Source organism: Chanodichthys erythropterus, chromosome 11, assembly GCF_024489055.1.
Source record: "Chanodichthys erythropterus isolate Z2021 chromosome 11, ASM2448905v1, whole genome shotgun sequence".
Lineage (NCBI taxonomy): Eukaryota > Metazoa > Chordata > Actinopteri > Cypriniformes > Xenocyprididae > Chanodichthys > Chanodichthys erythropterus.
Genome location: NC_090231.1, coordinates 2270834 through 2290370, shown reverse-complemented (window position 1 = coordinate 2290370; position 19537 = coordinate 2270834). Strand labels below are relative to the sequence as shown.

Below are 19537 nucleotides of genomic sequence, written 5' to 3'. Positions count from 1 at the left end.
TTTGTACCCTAGCGAGCTCTTAATGCATTATAATCCTTCACGTTTATTGCGATCTCAGAATTCAGACCAGCTGATAATACCTAGAATATCAAAATCAACTGCAGGTGGTAGATCCTTCTCCTATTTGGCACCCAAACTCTGGAACAATCTTCCTAGCATTGTTCGGGATGCAGACACACACTGTCAGTTTAAATCTAGACTAAAAACACATCTCTTTAACCTGGCATACACATAACACACTATCAATTTAGATTTTCAAACCCGTTAAAGAATTACAAGGCTGCATAAATTAGGTCAGCCGGAACCGCGAACACTTCCTATAACACCAGATGTACTCGTTACATCAGAAGAAGAATGGCATCTACGCTAATGTTAGTCTATCTGTTTATCCCGAGGTTTACCGTAGTCAACCGGATCTGGGCCGTATCCAGCTGAGACCAAGGACCTGCGCCTTGACACGACCACAACGCAGCCCTGAAGTATCAGCAGAGATCGAGTCAACTAGATCATCCATTGTGAAGGCCTCATCGACACGACAACCAGTAGCACAGTTCCTCAACAAACCGCCCCCCGACTAAGCCTGGTTTCTCCCAAGGTTTTTTTATCCATTTTAACACCCATTTGCCACTTGTTTGCCACCTGATGTAACCTGTTGGAGTTTGGGTTCCTTGCTGCTGTTGCCTTTGGCTTGCTTAGTTGGGGACACTTGACATTTAACTTGACATATGATATTCAACAGTGCTTTGATCTGCCTGCATTGACACTATTCTTTAAGAGCTGCTGTGAAGCAAAAATAATGTACCAGTTATGAATGTGAAGCTGCTTTGTCAATCTGCATTGTAAAAAGCGCTATATAAATAAAGGTGACTTGACTTGACTTGACTTGTTCAAATTCCTAAAAATGTGGGTCACGGCTTATTGACCATGACCAAGCCAGCTGAGAACCGCTGCAATAAACCACTTGACATGAAAAGAAAACCTTTGGTCCAAAAATAAGCTTTAAAATGAGAAAACAAACAAAGTTTTTTTTTTTTTTTTAAATTTCACTTAACTTTTATTTAAAAAAGAAAGAAAAAAAAAAAAAACAATATTTGATTTAACAATACAAGGCTACCAATCCAGAATGAGCAAAGAGTATTAAAGGGAAAAAAAGAAAATAAGTGTATGTTTACAATGTGTGTTTGTGTCCCCTCGTATTAGAAAAAAAAACAAAACAGAAAAAGCACAAATTGAATCATTTTGTACTAACGTAAAAGCCATGAATGCCACGTGTCTGTTCAGAAACAAACAGGACTGGCGGGAGAACGAGAGATGAGCCGTAAGAATGAGTGTTACGTAATGCTCGTAAAACACCAACACTACGTCACATCTACTGCTTCAGAAAAGCGCTCACGCACACACACACACACCAGAGGGATGCCAACGCAGGAAAACCCAGAGGGAACGAGGGGTCCGTCCATCAGCTGATATGAAAACCACTATCCTACAGCACACATCAGCGCTGGCCAACGCTATTTACATCAAACAGTGTGTGTATGTGTGGAGGGGGCAGTAAAAGGACTGTGGGAAACTTGTTTGGCAGTGGGTGTGTGTGGGTGTGTGTGTTTGTGTGTGGGTGGGTGTGTGTGTGTCTATCTAATGTCGCCTCTTCTTCTTGCTGCTGGGTGGCGGAGCTGACGAACGGCCTTTCCTCTTCCTGTTTGTAGTCTCCTCTGCATCCTCATAGTGACTCTCTCGATCAGCTGATGGACAGAATCACAAGACTGTCAAGAGTCTGTACATTTCAGTTAAAACATACATACATACCTTTAAAAGCTTAAAATGAGTTTTCCAAACTCCTCTGGAATAGGGAAATACTATTATAATAATCTTAAAATTAAATAAATACTTAATACATTAGTCTTTACTTAAAATAAGCTAAAATGGACAATATATTTATCTAAAAATTAAATCTTCAAATAAGCCATCATACATTTTATTTTTAAATTTAACAAATTATTTACTTAAAATAAGCTAAAAATAGATTCATCTAAATTATAAATATATTAAAATAAAGCAATATATATATATATATATATATATATATATATATATATATATATATATATATAAAATATATATAATATATTTTATTATATTATATTATATTATATTATATTATATTATATTATATTATATATATATATATATATATATTTTTTTTTTTTTTCACCTGTGCCGTCTTTCGATAACATACTAATATCTAACAAATCCTCCAGGAAGTGACATCATTCTGGAGGGGAAACAGCAGTTTGTGAATGTGGACTGTACTCACCTTTCCTGGCTTCCTCCTCCAGTTCGTCCCAGTCTTTTCCGCTCTCCTCCTCGCTGCCTAGAGACGCGCTGTAATCTGAGATCAACAATCACACGTTAGACGCACAATCACTCAGACAACCAATCAGGACTGTGATCACGGCCTCTGCGACGAACTAATCAATCAGCGTTTCCCATATCAAACAGTGTAAAAATCATTTAAATGAGTAACGACAATCAGTCCTCATGATGCACAGGTAAGCGTTTCAATCGTTCAAGGTAAAGAAGCTTCAGTACCAAAGACAAATTCATTGAATCACTCACTCACTCCATTTAAAAAAAAAAATAGCCTTATATTCTGTTTCTTTCCATTAAAAAACAAATACATATTTCCATGAATACATTTCAATTCTTCTCTAGAGAAGTATGTCATTTTTCTCAATCAAAAAGAACTATTTAGCAAAACAAAACAGTACTCTCTTACTCACAACAACTTCATATTTCCAAGCCTGAGAAAAATTACAGTTTTAACGGGTTTTCCACTATGTTTGGTGCCTCCAACATGAGGTGATGTGACAAAAGCTGCGTTCACACTACCACTGACTTTATTCGCTCCTGAAAGTGGCTCTTCACTTGCATGAAGCTAAACATCTCAACTTTATCGCACTGCTGGACATGCCTGCATCACTGTTGCTGGAAATCACCAGCTCAATACTGAAATGAATAGGATTGTGATGCTGTCGCTGCGTGTCGCTGGTAGTGTGAATGCAAAACTGAACTGAGCCTTACCGTTACCCGAGTCCTCCGTCTCTGACGAGTAATCTTCATCACTGTCCTCCTCTTCCTCCTCTTCCTCATCAGCCGAGGGATTAAAGGTCTCGTCCTCCATCTCAGACTCGGAGTCCTCCTCTGCTCCGCTTCCCTGAGACACACGGACAGAAACACCACCACCGTTAATAACCGGGTGAATATTTAAAAAAAAAGGGCATATTCTGCTTTTTTTCCCCATGTTCATCTTTCTTGAAAAAGACCCTCCAGCGGGAGTTATTCTCTTTATCAGTGTCACTGTTCCTGAACTCCCTGAAACGCCTCCATTGTAGTCTTGAGTTTTCTTACAGGAATGTCACAATATTGCTTATTTAAATAATTCATATGCAGAATAAAGGGGTCGGGGCCTGTTTGAGTTAGTAGCGTGTGGAAACTGGCGGTTATATTAAAAGTGTCTTGATACTAAAGCACTAAAATAAGACGCCCAGGTCAAGTTGCTCATAGCAAGATGTCTCACCTCACTCTCTGGATCGAGGAAGGACCAGCCGCCCTGTTCGAAGAAGCCCTCAGGGTCATCCACTATAGTCTTCATGATCTTAGTCCAGTTCAGAGACTGGACACCCTCAGTGTACTTGATATCACACGAGCTGCACACAGACACATTCACTAATCACGTTAACAATAGCCAGCGACCGTTTTTTTTCGAAGATATATTGGCCAATATATTTAATGATGATTGTAATTCATTTTACATACAGCCTTGGCGATATATCAGTCGATTACTAGCAGAAATATCAGTAGGAGCTTACTTGAGCCACTCTTTGATTGGATCCAGAGAGTTGACGGGCACGGCGTTGATCATGGTGACTTTCTTGTTGTAGTCTTTATAAACGATGACCACGTCGAAGTTCTTCAGGTGGAACTGGACTCGCTCGAAATGAACCAACTCAACTTCGTCGAGCGTCACCACGAACGGAGGCTGTGAGAGAGAGTCGACTCGTAAGAACGGGTGTTTGTGACTCTGTATCAGTTGTGTGGAGAGACACTCACCCACTCTGTGACGTTGCAGAGGGAGCTAGACGTGGGCTGCAACAAGCAGGTGCTCCTGTAGGGGGCGCCCTGGAACCTGAAACAATCACATGAATGATGTCACATGATACTGCTTAGAAATTTGGGACAAAGCCACTGGGTTTCACTCACTAATAATTATAGATCAGTTGTATTTACATGCACAGGAGAACATCTCTTTATACCTACTTCATGTGTATGCACATGAATTTGTTCTTAACCTTGATACAATATTAGAACCAAACCATTGCCATAGAAGGGCTTTTTGCACAAACCTCACTTTGTAGACTTTCGACACTTACCGATAAACACTGCTTTCATTTGCTAACTCTTTGCAAGTTGTGCGTTTCCGTGACAAACTTACCACTTGTTTGCAAAACTCATTTTACCCAAAAATTGGTTAATTTTTTTTTCAAAATTTGGTTAGTTTGCAGAAACTTCTGCAACTTTTGCATTACCCTGATAAACTGTGCACGGTTTTCAAAAATTTTCAAAAGAAAATTTGAGTTTGCGTTAATCCCCCAAAAACACTTTTGTTAACCCCCCAAAGAAACACTTTTGTTAACCCCCCAAAAAACACTTTTGCATTAACCCAAAAAAGCTTGTGCGTTAACCCCCAAAAAAACACTTTTGCGTTAACCCCCCCAAAGAAACACTTTTACGTTAACCTAAAAAACCCACTTTTCTGTAAACTCCCACAAGAAACACTTTTACGTTAACCCAAAAAAAAAAAAAAAAACCTGCCTGTGTTAACCCCCCCAAAGAAACACTTCTGTGTTAACCCCCCAAAAATGCTTTTGTGTTAACCCCCCAAAGAAACACTTCTGCATTAACCCCTTTTAAGGAACACTTGTGTTAACCCCCAAAAAACCCTGCTTATGTGTTAACCCCCCAAAGAAACACTTCTGCATTAACCCCTTAAAGAAACACTTTTGCGTTAAACGAAAAAACCCACTTTTCTGTAAACCCCCACAAGAAACACTTTTGCGTTAACCCCCCAAAAAAACCTGCTTATGTGTTAACCCCCCAAAAAACTGATTTTGCTTTAACCCCTTAAAGAAAAACTTTTGCGTTAACCCAAAAAAACCCTAATTTTCTGTTAACCCCCCCAAAGAAACACTTCTGCATTAACCTCTTCAAGGAACACTTTTGTGTTAACCCCCCACAGAAACACTTCTGCATCAACCCCTTAAAGAAACACTTTTTCATTAACCCAAAAAACCTGCTTATGTGTTAACCCCCCCAAAAAACCTGCTTCTGCGTTAACCCCCCCAAAAAACCTGCTTATGTGTTAACCCCCCCAAAAAACCTGCTTATGTGTTAACCCCCCCAAAAAACCTGCTTATTCGTTAACCCCTTAAAAGGAACACTTTTGCGTTAACCCAAAAAAACCTGCTTATGTGTTAACCCCCCAAAGAAACACTTTTCAGTCTGCACGTACCTTATTTAAATTTTTCCCACTTACCCGAGATCTCTGAAAGGAACCTCAAACTCCAGCTCTTCCTTGGTGAGGGACTCGACCTTCTCGATGAAGTTCTTGAAGGCGGATTTAAGTTTGTGTCGCATTTCTCGTTCCATCTGTTCGGCGTAGAGGTCGTCGCGATCGTGCATGTGCTGGTGTTTGCCCAAATCTGTTGTGATCTCGCCCACCTCCGTGTAGAACTGCACATCTGTGTGGCGCTTCTTACCGAACATGATGGCGTTCTACGACAGTCAGAAAACTTCGTTAAATTCAGTCAATGTACTGAGAGAAACAGAAGGAATGTGTTCAGAATGGAGCCCGTCGCACAAGGGTTATCGCCAATTAAAAATTAAACTAAAGAGATAAACAGTTTGTTACATGAAAAATAAAAACCATTTGAAATAAAAGAAATACCTAGCTTAACTTTTCATAGTTGCTAGTTGTCAACGCATCATTTCTGACTTTAGTTTAACTTGCAAGTTTTTTTTCTTTATCCACCCCAAAACACTTTTGCATTAACAAAAAAACAAAAAACACTACCAAAACAAAAGTTAAATACATACACAACTAATAGCTGATAAAAGAAAAATGATACTACTATAACTTTAAAATGAAAAATACAGAAAATATAAAAATGAAAACCAATTAAAAATATTAATAAACTATAATAGTAAACAAATTATACTAAAATGACACTGCGTCACACACCTTCAGATGGAAATGCAGCACAATGATCATTTCCCCGTCGCAGGGCTGGAATATGGCGTGTTTGATGTTATTGTACAGGATGTCAACTTTATCTCCGCGTACTGACGTGAAACGGAAACCTGGAGATGTGAAGACAGTCAGTCGTTTGTGATTAATAAGTTTTATTTGATAAAGATTGAGTAGCTGGTTAGGAAACAATTATTGCAATTGATTGATTACATTTTAATACTTCCTGATCAAGTATACAATCTAGGGCTGCACAATATTTTTTTTCTGTAATATACTGCGATATGGAGAAAAAGGAATGTTCATCAAAATTACTTGAATAGCTGTATTTGGAAATAATTAATCATTCTAGAATGAATGGGGAGATTTTTTTGGGAAGTGCAAAATAATTTATGCTGGATTTTTTTTTAACCCCTAAAGAGTGTGAACCATCTTTTTAAGGCTGAATGCTAATCCTCGCTCACCGTTGGTGTGTGCCTCCAACGAGCCCTGCATCCTCTTCTGAGCGATGTTGGGCCGAATGTAAAGGTCTTTGAGTTTGGGGTTGCTGCGGTTGAGGTTGATGACAAGCGAGTCCTGTTTAACGATCCCCTCCTTCTCCTTCTCCTCTGCCTCACGGGTCTTGTAGCGCTTCTGCACCTCCTTGATGATGCGGAAGGCGTTCTGCAGGTTGGTGGAGGGAACGGAGTGATCGCCGGGGGATTTGAGGTTAGACGCGCGGTATGTACTGAGAGAAAAAGGACCGTGTTAGAGTGCAACTTGAATGTTGGTCGTAAAATCATGCTTAACCTTGTGATGTGCTGAAAATTCTTTACCTAATTTGGTGTTCCAGGTCAAAAAAAAAAAAAATTATATATATAATTTTTTTTTTTTTGACCTGGAACTAAATTAAATTTCAAAGTCAAATTCACATACTTCAAGTACTTTGTACGAACCATGCATAAAACTATGACTTGGTGGCACTCAAACAGACTAATTATTTATGCAAAAGTGAAATGCAGAAGAATAAAAGAATCCTTTCTTCTTGCTTTTGGTGTTTATTAGGGGTGTGACGAGATCTCGTGTCATGAGATCTCGCGAGACTAATATTTGACGAGATTTCTCGTCGAGGCGAAAAGTAGTCTTCCTGTGGTCTTATTTGCACTTTGAATAATGAGAGTGTGATTATGGTTGCACTTAATGTAAAGTGTTATCATAAAAATGAATAACAGTATTCTCTCAATCTTATTAAGCACAAACAGTAAGGTTTCATTTGTTAACATTAGTTAATGCACTGTGAACTATCAAGAACTAACAATGAATGACTATTTTTATTAACTAACATAAAGATTAATAAGAATATATTGCTCATTGTTAGTTGATGTTGGTTAATACATTAATGTTAATAAATGAGACCTTATTGTAAAGTGTTACCATTTTTATTCATACTGTTTATTTCTATGATTAGTTTGTGGAAAGGAGTTCAGTTAGGAGGTCAAAGGTTGTAGAAGCTCATAAATCATGTACAGTAAGGTCTGAAGAGACTGAAATCATACAGAAGAGAAGTCAGTCAGTTGAGTGTATGGCAAAACCTTTTACAGTACTTGAGTGTTGTTGTCTTTTACTGCATATGATAATTCATACTCGTCTCACGTCTCGTGAACTCAATCTCAAGTCTCGTCTCCCCTAGTGTTTATTAACACGTGTAACAAGTGAATACAAAAGTTTGGATAGGATAAAATGAAACTGTTGTTCGAATAGGATTGGTTAAATGGGCTGAACGGCTGTTTAGAAACACTGTTTGGCATTTTCTTTCCTGCATTGATCTGAACAGGCAAACAGCATTTGGAAATCATGCGTGATGAACATTCGTAAAGGGGTCTTTACGGAGATTACAAAGCTTTTTTGGCATTTTTTTTGTTCTGTTCTGGGCCACATTCAAGAAACGCATATTTTTTGCATGAGGCAAATCATTGAAAACAATTACAAGCAATTTATACACGTTTGTTCGGCTTGTGTTTCATGAATCAGGCCCAACAATGGATTTCAACATTATGAAGTCTCTTACATCTCTTTGACAAACGTGGCCTCTGGGTTTGGGAAGATGTTGCCCTCGTGACGCCCCAGTGAGCTGCCCGGCACGAAGAAGTTTATCCTCAAATAGGTGTAGTCTCCTTCCACAGACATACTGATGTTCTGCACACACACGAGAAACTTAGATGAGGCCAAAACACGGGCCAGAACCAGAACAATCTTCTTCGTAACAATGCAATATTTCTTTAATATTGTTATTTAATACATCAAAACATTTTATTCTTGAGAATGTTTGAATCTGGCTCCAGATTACCTTGATGGTGGCGATGTGAAAAGGTGTAGCGATGCCAAACACCGGCATGATGACCGTCTCGTACTTCTTATCGATAAAGATCTTCATATCTCTGATATCCTTCTCCCGGGGCATCTGGGATACATTCTTATACGACACATTTGACTTTCTGGCTCTGAAGGGGGAACATTACGAGAGAAGAGTGTTTACATCAATGCTGGTTGCACTGACAAAGATTCAACATAATAAAGTTTTTCTGGTTCCATCTCACAAAATAAGTCCTTCAAAGTTTGTCAAGATAAAAAAAAAAGTCTCGCGAAAGACCAAAAACAGGCAAGTTAGTGCGACAATACTGACATTTCGGTGCTTTTTCACCTTTCAATAAATGACCACGAGTCAATCTAGTATTGACCAATCTAGTATTATTATGTCCCCTTACTTCTGGATCTGCTGTCCTCCTTTCTGCTCCGTCAGACGACGCTTGGCCTCCTCGTTCACCTGATTGGCCAGTTCTTTCTGGTGGGCCCGCCTCTTCTCCTCAGCCGTCATCTCATTCTGACCAATCAGATGACAGCGAATGTGAGCGCACGTACAAACCAGATGATTATATGATGATTAACAAATAAAGGCAGTAAATACCCTGGTTCTGTCTGCCAGCAGGGCGGCGCCACGAGCTCCTTTCCCCAGCAGATCATCTGCATTATTGTCCTCTTCCTCCTCGTCATCTTCATCATCATTCTAGAAACGAACACAGAAAACTGTTTAGCAGGCACAAACCGACAAGTTCCTTCCAATTTTTTCCGACCACTTTGAATATGGCATAAAACATTTGCGATTAAAGCACCGCGGTCAAGAAAGTTTTGGATCAGTGAGTTCTCAAACTGAAACAAACACAGAAGGACGACTGACGTTACCTTGAGGAAAATGCCGACGTTTTTTATCTTCTTTTTCACAGGGGTGAGGATGGTGGCTTGATCCTCCTGTGGACGGACACATGAAGATGGATCATTGAAAAGCATTTAATATACATTCACTCACAACAGGCACTTTCAGCCCATGAAATATTAAGAAGGTAAAGAGCATAACCCACCTCATTGATCTGTATGGTGTCTCCGACGAAGAGGGCGTATTTTTTCTGCTCGTCTTTCTTTCCCTCTTTGTTGATCAAATCAGCAAGTCCCAGACTTATACTGAAAACCATCCCTTCACAAACACACAAGCATCAGAAACCACATGATTAACTCAAATAAAGCTGGAATCATGATACAGCTCAGACTGATTATCAGCATAAACAAACATGAGTGTTTCAGAGTAAAACGCAGCACTGTGTCCTTCTACACCCGTGCAGCTCACGATTGTGGCTTTTCACACTTGAAATAGTTAACCCTGGGTCATTCTAAAACACTGCTCATAATTTACCCGGGTTTAACACTTAATCCTGAGTATTCATAAACTGATGTTTCACATTGTACATTCCTAAACCCTGGGTTAACGTTCTTATTTGCCTATATTCGGTGTCAGCAGCGCATTTCCATTACAGATTTACGCAAAACTTTTGCGATATTTTCTGCGTTTCCATTAACTGACGTTATGCGACAAACTCTCGTGATGAGTCTTTTTACAAAAGATACTTCTTTCTGGGATTCTTCCATCCTCGTTTTCTTTTCTTGCATCCTCCTATTGCGTCTATGGGGTGAAGCTGAAGCACGAGGACATAAAAAAGTAGCAAATGCATAGCCTAAATAAACGAAAAGCATCCTTTGCCTCATCTTCTGTACAAACATATTGCGCTCTTTAAAGAATGATGATGTGACTGTACGTCAGGTGACCTGTAAATGCAAAATATTCCTTTTTCAAATTGCCCGAGAAACCACATCATGCGAGCATAATAACTTTATTGCAATATTTGGGAGTTTTTGCGAAATTCACCCGTTTCCATTGAGCGTAATTTGAAGGGTAATGGAAACGCAGCTATTGATTGGATAAACGCAGCGCATAACCGGTTTACACAGGCTAGCTCTAGCATTGAGCATCCTTGTATTGCTAACTGTACTATCAAGTTTACTGAATTGAACTATAAAAAGGCAAGAATAAAACTCTTCTTCACTCAAATTGTTGCGTTTTGTGTCAGCATTTGACATTTTTCCTCTCAAACACTGAATTTACCGTTTATATACAATACACAGCGTTTCCGTGACGGAAATAAGAGTATGTGATTGGTTGTCTGTAGCCAAGTGTCTAGCTGTAACATTCTAACACCGCATCATTTCACACTGTAGAAGTTTGGCAAAGCAAAGCAGGGTTTCATAACCCCAGCTAAAAAAGCAATGCTAACCCCACTTCTAAATTACAAGTGTGAAACGTTCCTGTACCCGGGGTTAAAAGTGGTGTTTAGAATGACGATAACCTTGCTTGTTTATAGGGCTGCACAATCAATCAATCAAAAATGTGTTATATAAGAGTTTGGTTCCAAAACACGATAAACGCCATTACGGAGTTGTCAAAATCAGTATTGTATCTGGTCGGTTTTGAAAAGTCACTTATTAATTTTGCGCAAAATGCGTTATCCGCTGTGTTGTGGGGTCATGTTTTCTCCAAAACGCGACAAACGCCAGCCTCCTTTCTCTGCAGAACCCGATATATGTGCTCGACCAATCACAGCGCACCATTCCACGCACTGTAAGCAGTAATGGTGGCGCTCTGAATACACCCGGCATCCTAGTTTTCCTTATCTGCTTTGCACTTTATGATCAACAAAAACAAATGAATAATTTTGACGGCATTGATGAACCTGTGGTGGTTTCTGCGGTGGGGAAGAAACAAGTCATGGAAACGTAATCATTTACGTGAGGAGATTAAGAGGATCAAGCTGTTGCTTGTTCCACAACAGCATCAAACTTCTGTCACGCTCCCCAAAACTGAATCATGAACAGTTTTTAAGCCATTTTTAATACCAATGTACTCAGCAAATGTGTTTATTTTAACCGTGCGGTGGCGCCAGATACTCTTTAATTGGTAATGACAAACGGAGACATAATTTAATTAATTAACAAGATGACTCTGAATTCATTTTAGGAGCGACGACTGAATGTATTTTTAATAAAATGCCTGTATATAAGATTAGTATACAAAGTTCACAGGCTGTCATATATGTGAATCAACTTTTATTCAAAAAGCAATTAATCCATCACTATAAAACAAACAAATAAACAAAAACACGCGTCATGGATTTATTGCATTTTGAGAAAAAAAAAATGCTTTTATAATAAACCTATGAAAAATCTAAATCTTGTGAATTTTTGAACGTTTTTATAACAAAAAAATGCTATGTGAAAGTTTGAAACAGAAAATAGCGGTTTTCATCTGGCTGCTTTCTTGGTAAAGAAAACATCTTTTTACTCAAATTAATCAAAATGGATTTATAGCATTTTGGAACCAAACTCTTAATTTCATTTAATGTTATTATAAGGTCATATTGAGTGGGAAATATATTATATGACCATTATTTTTACATCATTAATGATGAAATGTGTGATGAGTATATGAACAGGCAGTTTATGTTATACACCCAAGCTAATATGTTGAGATTTTGTAAGTCAAGAGTAAAATCTTTTATGGTTTATTGAGAAATTTGATGTGTAAATGTATTTGTCGGCTGGATTATTCACAGAATGCTATTTTGATAATGTTGTGTACTACCAGTCACCTATGAGAAAATATTGGTATAACTGTCTAAGTGGTTATTGTATTTTGTATTATTTGTTATTGCTTATTTTCTAATAGACCTTGAGTCTGGAAAAAAGTTGAAAGAATGTAGATAAAATAAATAAAACAAGCAGAATTTTTATCAGAAGCTATTAGATTTTTTTGATACACAAACAAAAACATTGAACTTTACACACAATACACTTGTCAAACAGCATCATAAATCTTTTAAAAATGCTAAATGAATAAAATTTAATTACAGGAACAAAATACTTCTGTTAATGTTTTAATGACAATACAAAATACTGTACAATACAGATCGTTTCAGACTCCCAATGATCAAGTATTTTCACACACACTCACCTCTCTTTAGTTTGAACTGATTTTTTGCGTTCAGCACGAGCGATCCTTCTCTGAACTCAATCCCCATGGCGAACCTGCAGCACACACACACGTCACACACCTGTGATCGCGGCTCATTTCACACGCTTTCGTATTGATCATTTACAGTGCCAACAAACAGAAAACACATCCCGAGGGTTTCAGACACAAACCCGAGGTTTTTCGTGAGCTTGCTGACCAGGTCTGGTTTCTCTTTCTTGACGAACTCCAGGACGGTGTTGTAGGCGTCACAGAGCTTCACACCTGATGGACAGAAACAGATTATCACACTGTTCCTCAACACACACACACACCTGAAGACAGAAGAATATATAATGGTATTTTCTGGAAAATAAACAAAAGATTCAGAAAAATTACAAACACTATAAACAGGCATTTTAGTTTAAACAGAAAGCCTAAAATGTATTTAAGGGCCGCCAACCGATTAAGTTTTAATCCGATTATTTTTTTTATCCAATTACATGATGAGCTGTTTAACTAAACGAATTAATCATTAATTAATTGCTCAAATTCAGCTGAGAAATTTCCCCCAAAATATTTAAAGTCATTGTGTTAAATGAGAAAAGCATTAAATAGACTTTCGAAGGAAATAAATATTTTATTTGATTCAACACAGAATTTATTACAAACTTCTAGGCTTAAACGGCCAAGATTTTTTTTAGACTGAATCTGAATTGACATTTAAATATATTTACAGACCAAAACAGTTTGGTTACAAACACTCTTCAAAATATCTTTTTAGTGCTGCCAAAATCAACATGTTATTTATTTCAGTTTAACACGTTACAATTAACACAGCATCTATTTTTTTCCTGCCATCCTTTGGTTAGCATTACATATGATCACGCTATCATTCATTCAAGTGGTTTTAAACCATTCAAGCATGATAAGACATACAAAAAAAATAACTCAAATCAGCACTGGCGAACGCCGCTTTCAGACAGCAGTGCCGCATTGACATCTTTCACGCTTGAACGGACAAAAACACAGAAAAGTATGTCAAAATGCCCGTTATCCTCGAAAGCAATCTTACATGAGTCAAGAAGTGTTAAATGAACAAAGAATTAAGAAAATAGGATGTGCGTCAGGTCTTAAAGTGACAGCAGCCTAATATACCTGTTGTGGTCTGTGTCATTAATGTTAATCAAAGAACGAAAGACAAAAATTCCATAATATAATTATATAATATAATATAAAATAATATAATATATACATACAATAAAATAATATATACATACATACACACACACATAGTAACACTTTAGTTTAAGGTCCAATTCTCACTATTAACTACTAGTATTAGCTACTTATTAGCAAGCATATTACTAGAAAATTGGCTGTTTATTAGTACTTATAAAGCAGATATTAATGTCTTATTCTGCATGACCTTATTCTACATTCTTAATCCTACCCAATACCTAAAAATTAACCTTACTAACTATTAATAAACAGTAATTAGCAGTTTGAGGAAGAAGTTGTAGTTGGCGAGAATTGGACTAATCTAAAGTGTGACCAAAAACATGAACTTTTCTCTGGCTCAGAGAAACACTCACCATGCTTCAGCTCTTTGAGAAGCTCCTCCTCCACCTGCAACAGGAAGTTGTAATTGTCCTGCATTTCCTGCGGCGGATCGACCATGAGCGTGCGCACCAGGTTCGAGCAGTAGGACTTGTACCGGATCCCCATGGCGCATGTTATCGCTCCGAAGTGCATGTGGTTCTTATCGCTGAGAGAGACAGTCACAGACATTAGCATCTAAGCAAGTGTCGTTTCAGAGGAACGAGCTCCGGCGGATTTCACCATCTCACCTGACGACGCTGAATTTGAGGCTGTAGTTGCCGCCGCTCTGGATGATGGGTGGGTAGCACATCTCCACGGTGGAGGGGTCGACGCCGCCCAGATACTTCCTCTCCTCTATGGCCTTCTCGACCGACTCGGCCAAACGACTGTGCTTCACTTTCTGATGCAAACAGAGTTAACAAAATTGTAGCTTTTTGACAGATGAAAAGTTTCCCATCTTCTGCATTATACGCAGGATAAACTGTGTTGTGTGCGAACAAACCTCGTCTGCGTCTACGATCTCCATCACTCTCTCCTTGAAGAACTTGGTGAAGACGTCGCTGGTGATGGCGGCTGCCTTCTTCATGAGCGCCAGCTCTCCGTCCTCCTTCACGGCCATCGTATACGCCACCACTGTGCTGATGTCCACCTGAAACGCCAGCGGAAGAGCATTTGTGCGTTTATTTCATAGAAATCACGATGGCATGATGATGACCACAAAGGTTTATAGGTCATGTAACGGTAAAAAAAACAACAAAAAAAAATTTTTTATTTGTGATTTTAAAAAGAAAAAGCTGGAGGCGTATCCGGATCTGACCTTCTCCAAGCCCTCGGCCGTGATCATGTCGCTCCAGTTCTTCATGTATTCTCCGGGGAATTTGTCCTTGATGAACACACCGACCGTCTTGCCGTCTTTACTTCCACGAATGGCTTCAATCATCTTCTCAAAGTTCACCTTGTTGCTCTCGCTCTGTCACACAAGCAGGTTTTAAAAGACGTTAGTGTTTTAAAGCATTTCAGATCGATGGTTTGTGTCCATCAAGATGAAAACAGTCGACTGAAACATATGATGTGTTCAAATTGGGCTGCATGAAATGTTGAAATAATACTGATATCATTATTATGGCTTATGTGCAGACTGTGATTTAACTGATTCGACAGAATACAATTCTTATGTTTTTATTTTATTTTATTTGATATTATTTTGGATCAGTATATGCCACATTTTCTAGATGAAAAAAAACTACACATGGGAGTCAGTTGGTACTACTATAATAATATTGAAGGTTAAATAAACTTATTTATATACAAACACAAATTACACTCAATAATTTTTTAATGATAAATAAATTTTAGAATTACATAATCATATTTTTACTCCAATTCGCCTTTTTGAAATAAATCGCGGCTGTCATGACTGATTTATTCAAACATGCATTAATATTGAAGAATATTATAATGAACATGTAACGGTGCATAGCTATATTTATCAGAATGTTGCTTTCTAGAGCACTTTTCTAGCTGACTAATGAGTTTATGGTCACTGAATATGTTTTTCTGAGGTAAATGTGACGTCACGTGACATTGTATAAAATAATATTTTATTCTGATTACATAGTCTTATATAGTCTCACTGATTTGTTCAAAACAAGTGGAAATGTGGCCAATGAAGAAAAAAAAAGCAGGTTTTTTTTTTTTTTTTATTACAGTGCTTCCCACACATAGACTTTACTTAGGCGTGCCGCCCAGGTATATTAACGGCCGCCCAAGTATATTTGGAGACACATTTTTGCTTTTATTATTTTTATCCTCTTATACTTTTATATCCGTCCAAGATAATGAAACCATCCGTGATCGATTAACTAGTCATTTCGTACCTGCTCATTACGTGTGCGTCAGAACTGTTTACTCCCGCTAACATTCCCAAATGGTTACACAATAAATTGTATATTAATTCACAATAATCAATAATCCCTATTTGGTTACACAATAAATTGTATTTAATTTGATTTCCATTTAATTCATAGTAAATTATTGTAGTCTCACCCACAGGAAGAAAAGACTAAGAACATGATTTGACACATTATTCATTTTATAAATTTTACTAGAAATGGAGAACCATTTAAATGCTGTAATTTTGCATAATTTATAATGCATAATATTAGTATGTAATTAAATGTAATATGCTATGTAATTCAAATTAATTTCAATAAATAAAAATACTGTTAAAAATCACATTATTTGTTTGTCACATGTAGTAGACCATTTTTGTGCCGTGGGTAATAGGAGGATTTTTCACCCGGATACCACCACAAGTACATTTCAAACCTGTGGGAAGCACTGTATTATTATTATTATTATTTTTTTATTACACTTACATTCTATATTATTATTATTATTATTATTATTTATAGTAAAACACATAACTCTAGAATGATTAATTCTTTCCAAATACACTCATTCACATCATCTGGTGGAAACCCCTGTATTTTTATATTGTGATGTCAGTTTTGTCCAATAACCAGTGTTGCCAAATCTGCGGTATTGGGCTACGTTAACACTGTCGCTGCAGGTTGTTTATCATGTCTGCAGGTTGAAGCGACCCCAAATAACATGATATTTAGCCCCTGGTTTGCAAATTTTACCAAGGGAACGCCACCAAAAATGTGTACTTCACCTCTCAGAGCGAGAAACCCCCCATGGCATGTGATTGGTCTTGTTTTGACTAACAATTGGGCGAGTTTTGTTGTGAAAACAGCCAATATGGTGCGTTACCTTTTCCCGGACGAGCAGCGTGATCGGAGGAATCCCGTTTGCGTTCTCGTTTCCTTTAGTTACAGCCACCTGCTTCAGGAACTCCACTTTCTTCTTACTGGCCAGAAATATGATCTTAGTCTCACAAAACACCATTATAGTGTCAGTGAGCTCGTAACCAAACAGCCACGTCTGCCGGAGAGAAAACAGGAACATTATTACCGCGCTGTGAGGGTGTAACGACGGTATAAATACGGTGTTTCATCACACCTGGAGGGCTGTAGATTTGGCGTAGACGATCTCCTCGTCGACTCCGACAGACACCACGATGGCGTCCACCTTCCCGAACTCATCTTCACCTTTCTGTGATGGAGAAATACATCATAAAGAGTTATGAGAAGCCACTTATACAGTTAGAATTTTCTACACAATAAAAAGTAAATAGTATACATTACAAAATAACTAACTGCAAAATTTCCATATCCAAATATATTAGTGCTGATGGAAAAGAATGTGCTCTTCTGACATGATTTAGTCTTTTATTGATCGTTGTAAACAAAAAAAAAAACTAATATTCCCACCTGCAGCATGAGCTAGCTCACAGCTACATGCTACATCAGACAAAAGTTTTGAATCCACATAAAACTTTTATGTTATAAACATATACTAAAACACAAAAGCTAGTTTATGTTATATCTACATCATAAACGTGAATAAAAGCCGAGCGGAAATGGCGTGAAAACATTGTATGCTAACAAGCTAACACATTAGCCGCTATGCTAATCAAAAATAAACGGTTGGAAATAACCGCGAACTCCAGCGTTCCGTCACGAAAAATAATCAAATAAAGCACAATACAGACTGTCAGACACAAATGGAGTCGATCGAGTGTGTTTATATAACAGTTATATGGAAATGAGGCCTGAGAACGTGTGTGTAAGTGTGTGTGAGAGGATTTTCAGCATCACACACGCTATTAAACACATCATACATGAATAATTATGAGTGAATATGATCGATAAGATGGGTTAGAGATGTTTATGATAGACGTTGAGCTCTCTGTACCTTCCAGTTGCCGTAGAGTCGCTTGATGCGGCGGTAAAACGCGTCTTTATCCAGATTCACCGCCATAATATCACATCAACACACACACAAACACTGAGGAGAGGAGAACACACACACACTCACTTATGCACACTCTCACACACGCTCTCTCGTGTGATTTACACTATTTCTGCTCTCAACTCGACGACAGGACAACAACAAACGAAAATATGAAAAATAGTCGCTCAATAAATTCAAAGGTGTATTAAAAAGAAGACTCTTCCTCTTTAAAATGGATTAATTTTAAGTGTGGATGCAGTGATGATGTGAATATATCGTGTTAAAACACGCATGTGTGTCTGATCTTTAGCTCCGCCCCTTCTGCATCTATTTAATATTTATATATATATATATTTAGAAATCAAACCTGTTTTTATTCATTTGAATTTCATTTAGTCATTTAGTCACATGTATTAATTTCTTTGTCGTATATTTATTTATTTATTTAGGCTGCCATTTTGCGTCTATTTATATGTTTATGATTATTAGTATTATTAGTCTTATTTTGAACTAAAATGCGCGAATGTTTAAAATTATGTGTTAAAAACGGAATGTGCGCATTTATTAACTATATATTAAATATTAAACACATTAGTGGTGTTTATTATGGCTTTTGTTTTCCTGCGTTTCCCTCCCTCACAGAAACTCCCGCCCTGACGCTCACGTCATCGGGTTAGCGGCAAATGAAATCCCGCCGTTGCGGTCACATGCTCTCACTCAAGCTCCACCTTGGCCCTCACGTCACCGCGTTCTAGCCGTCCGCGCGCACGGCTTTTTCCCGCCATCTAGTGTCATTCGAAAGAGCGCGAATTCCATCAGAGCACGTGGGATTGCCTCGCTCGCTCAGACCAAACGAGCCGTTACGTTGAATGCGTCGCATTTTGAGATTCACGAGAATCATTTTATTTATTTATTTTATAGAAAGGGATTTTATATGCAATTTTCAGAATATATATATAAATCACTACAGAAACTGCGAGTGTCAGTATATGTAAATTAATTAATTCTCTTCACAACTTCAGTTTTAAATTCACAAAAAAAAAAAACAAAAAAAAAATCTAGTTTAACCATTTAAATTAATACCGAAGCAATTCAATAATTAATAAATGATTAGTAACATAATAATAATGAAGTAATTTAATAATTAATGTTGAAAAATGTATTTATATTTTCTGTTCAACTACTACTTCCATGACTTTTTTATGCATATTTGTTAGAAAGTTTTGAAGTTTTGTTTGCATTTTTTTAAAAAGTGTAATTACAATTGACTTGCTGCTAACATTCCTAATAAAAATATTTAAACAATTTTAAACCAGAAAAAAAAACACTATTTGTGACCTCAAACCTTAAAGTTTCTGATTTAATTATTTAATTATTAACTAATAGTGTCAATATATGTAAAT

The 19537-nt window shown here is 37.5% G+C and overlaps 1 protein-coding gene across 1 annotated transcript; it reads right to left on the bottom strand.

Moving 5' to 3' along the window:
- Positions 1–1076: 1076 nt before the first annotated feature.
- On the bottom strand, positions 1077–18406 carry supt16h (SPT16 homolog, facilitates chromatin remodeling subunit). Its single transcript, XM_067400954.1, has 24 exons — positions 18096–18406; positions 17301–17393; positions 17052–17222; positions 15094–15246; positions 14779–14925; positions 14525–14676; positions 14270–14442; positions 12869–12959; positions 12678–12751; positions 9700–9812; positions 9524–9589; positions 9249–9347; positions 9049–9164; positions 8631–8784; positions 8352–8479; positions 6769–7031; positions 6299–6417; positions 5594–5832; positions 4111–4186; positions 3870–4039; positions 3578–3707; positions 3082–3214; positions 2315–2389; positions 1077–1742 (listed from the first exon to the last, which is right to left on the bottom strand). Exons 1-24 carry the CDS (start codon positions 18159–18161, stop codon positions 1636–1638), a joined length of 3108 nt encoding a protein of 1035 aa, XP_067257055.1. The 5' UTR covers positions 18162–18406; the 3' UTR covers positions 1077–1635.
- Positions 18407–19537: the final 1131 nt, after the last annotated feature.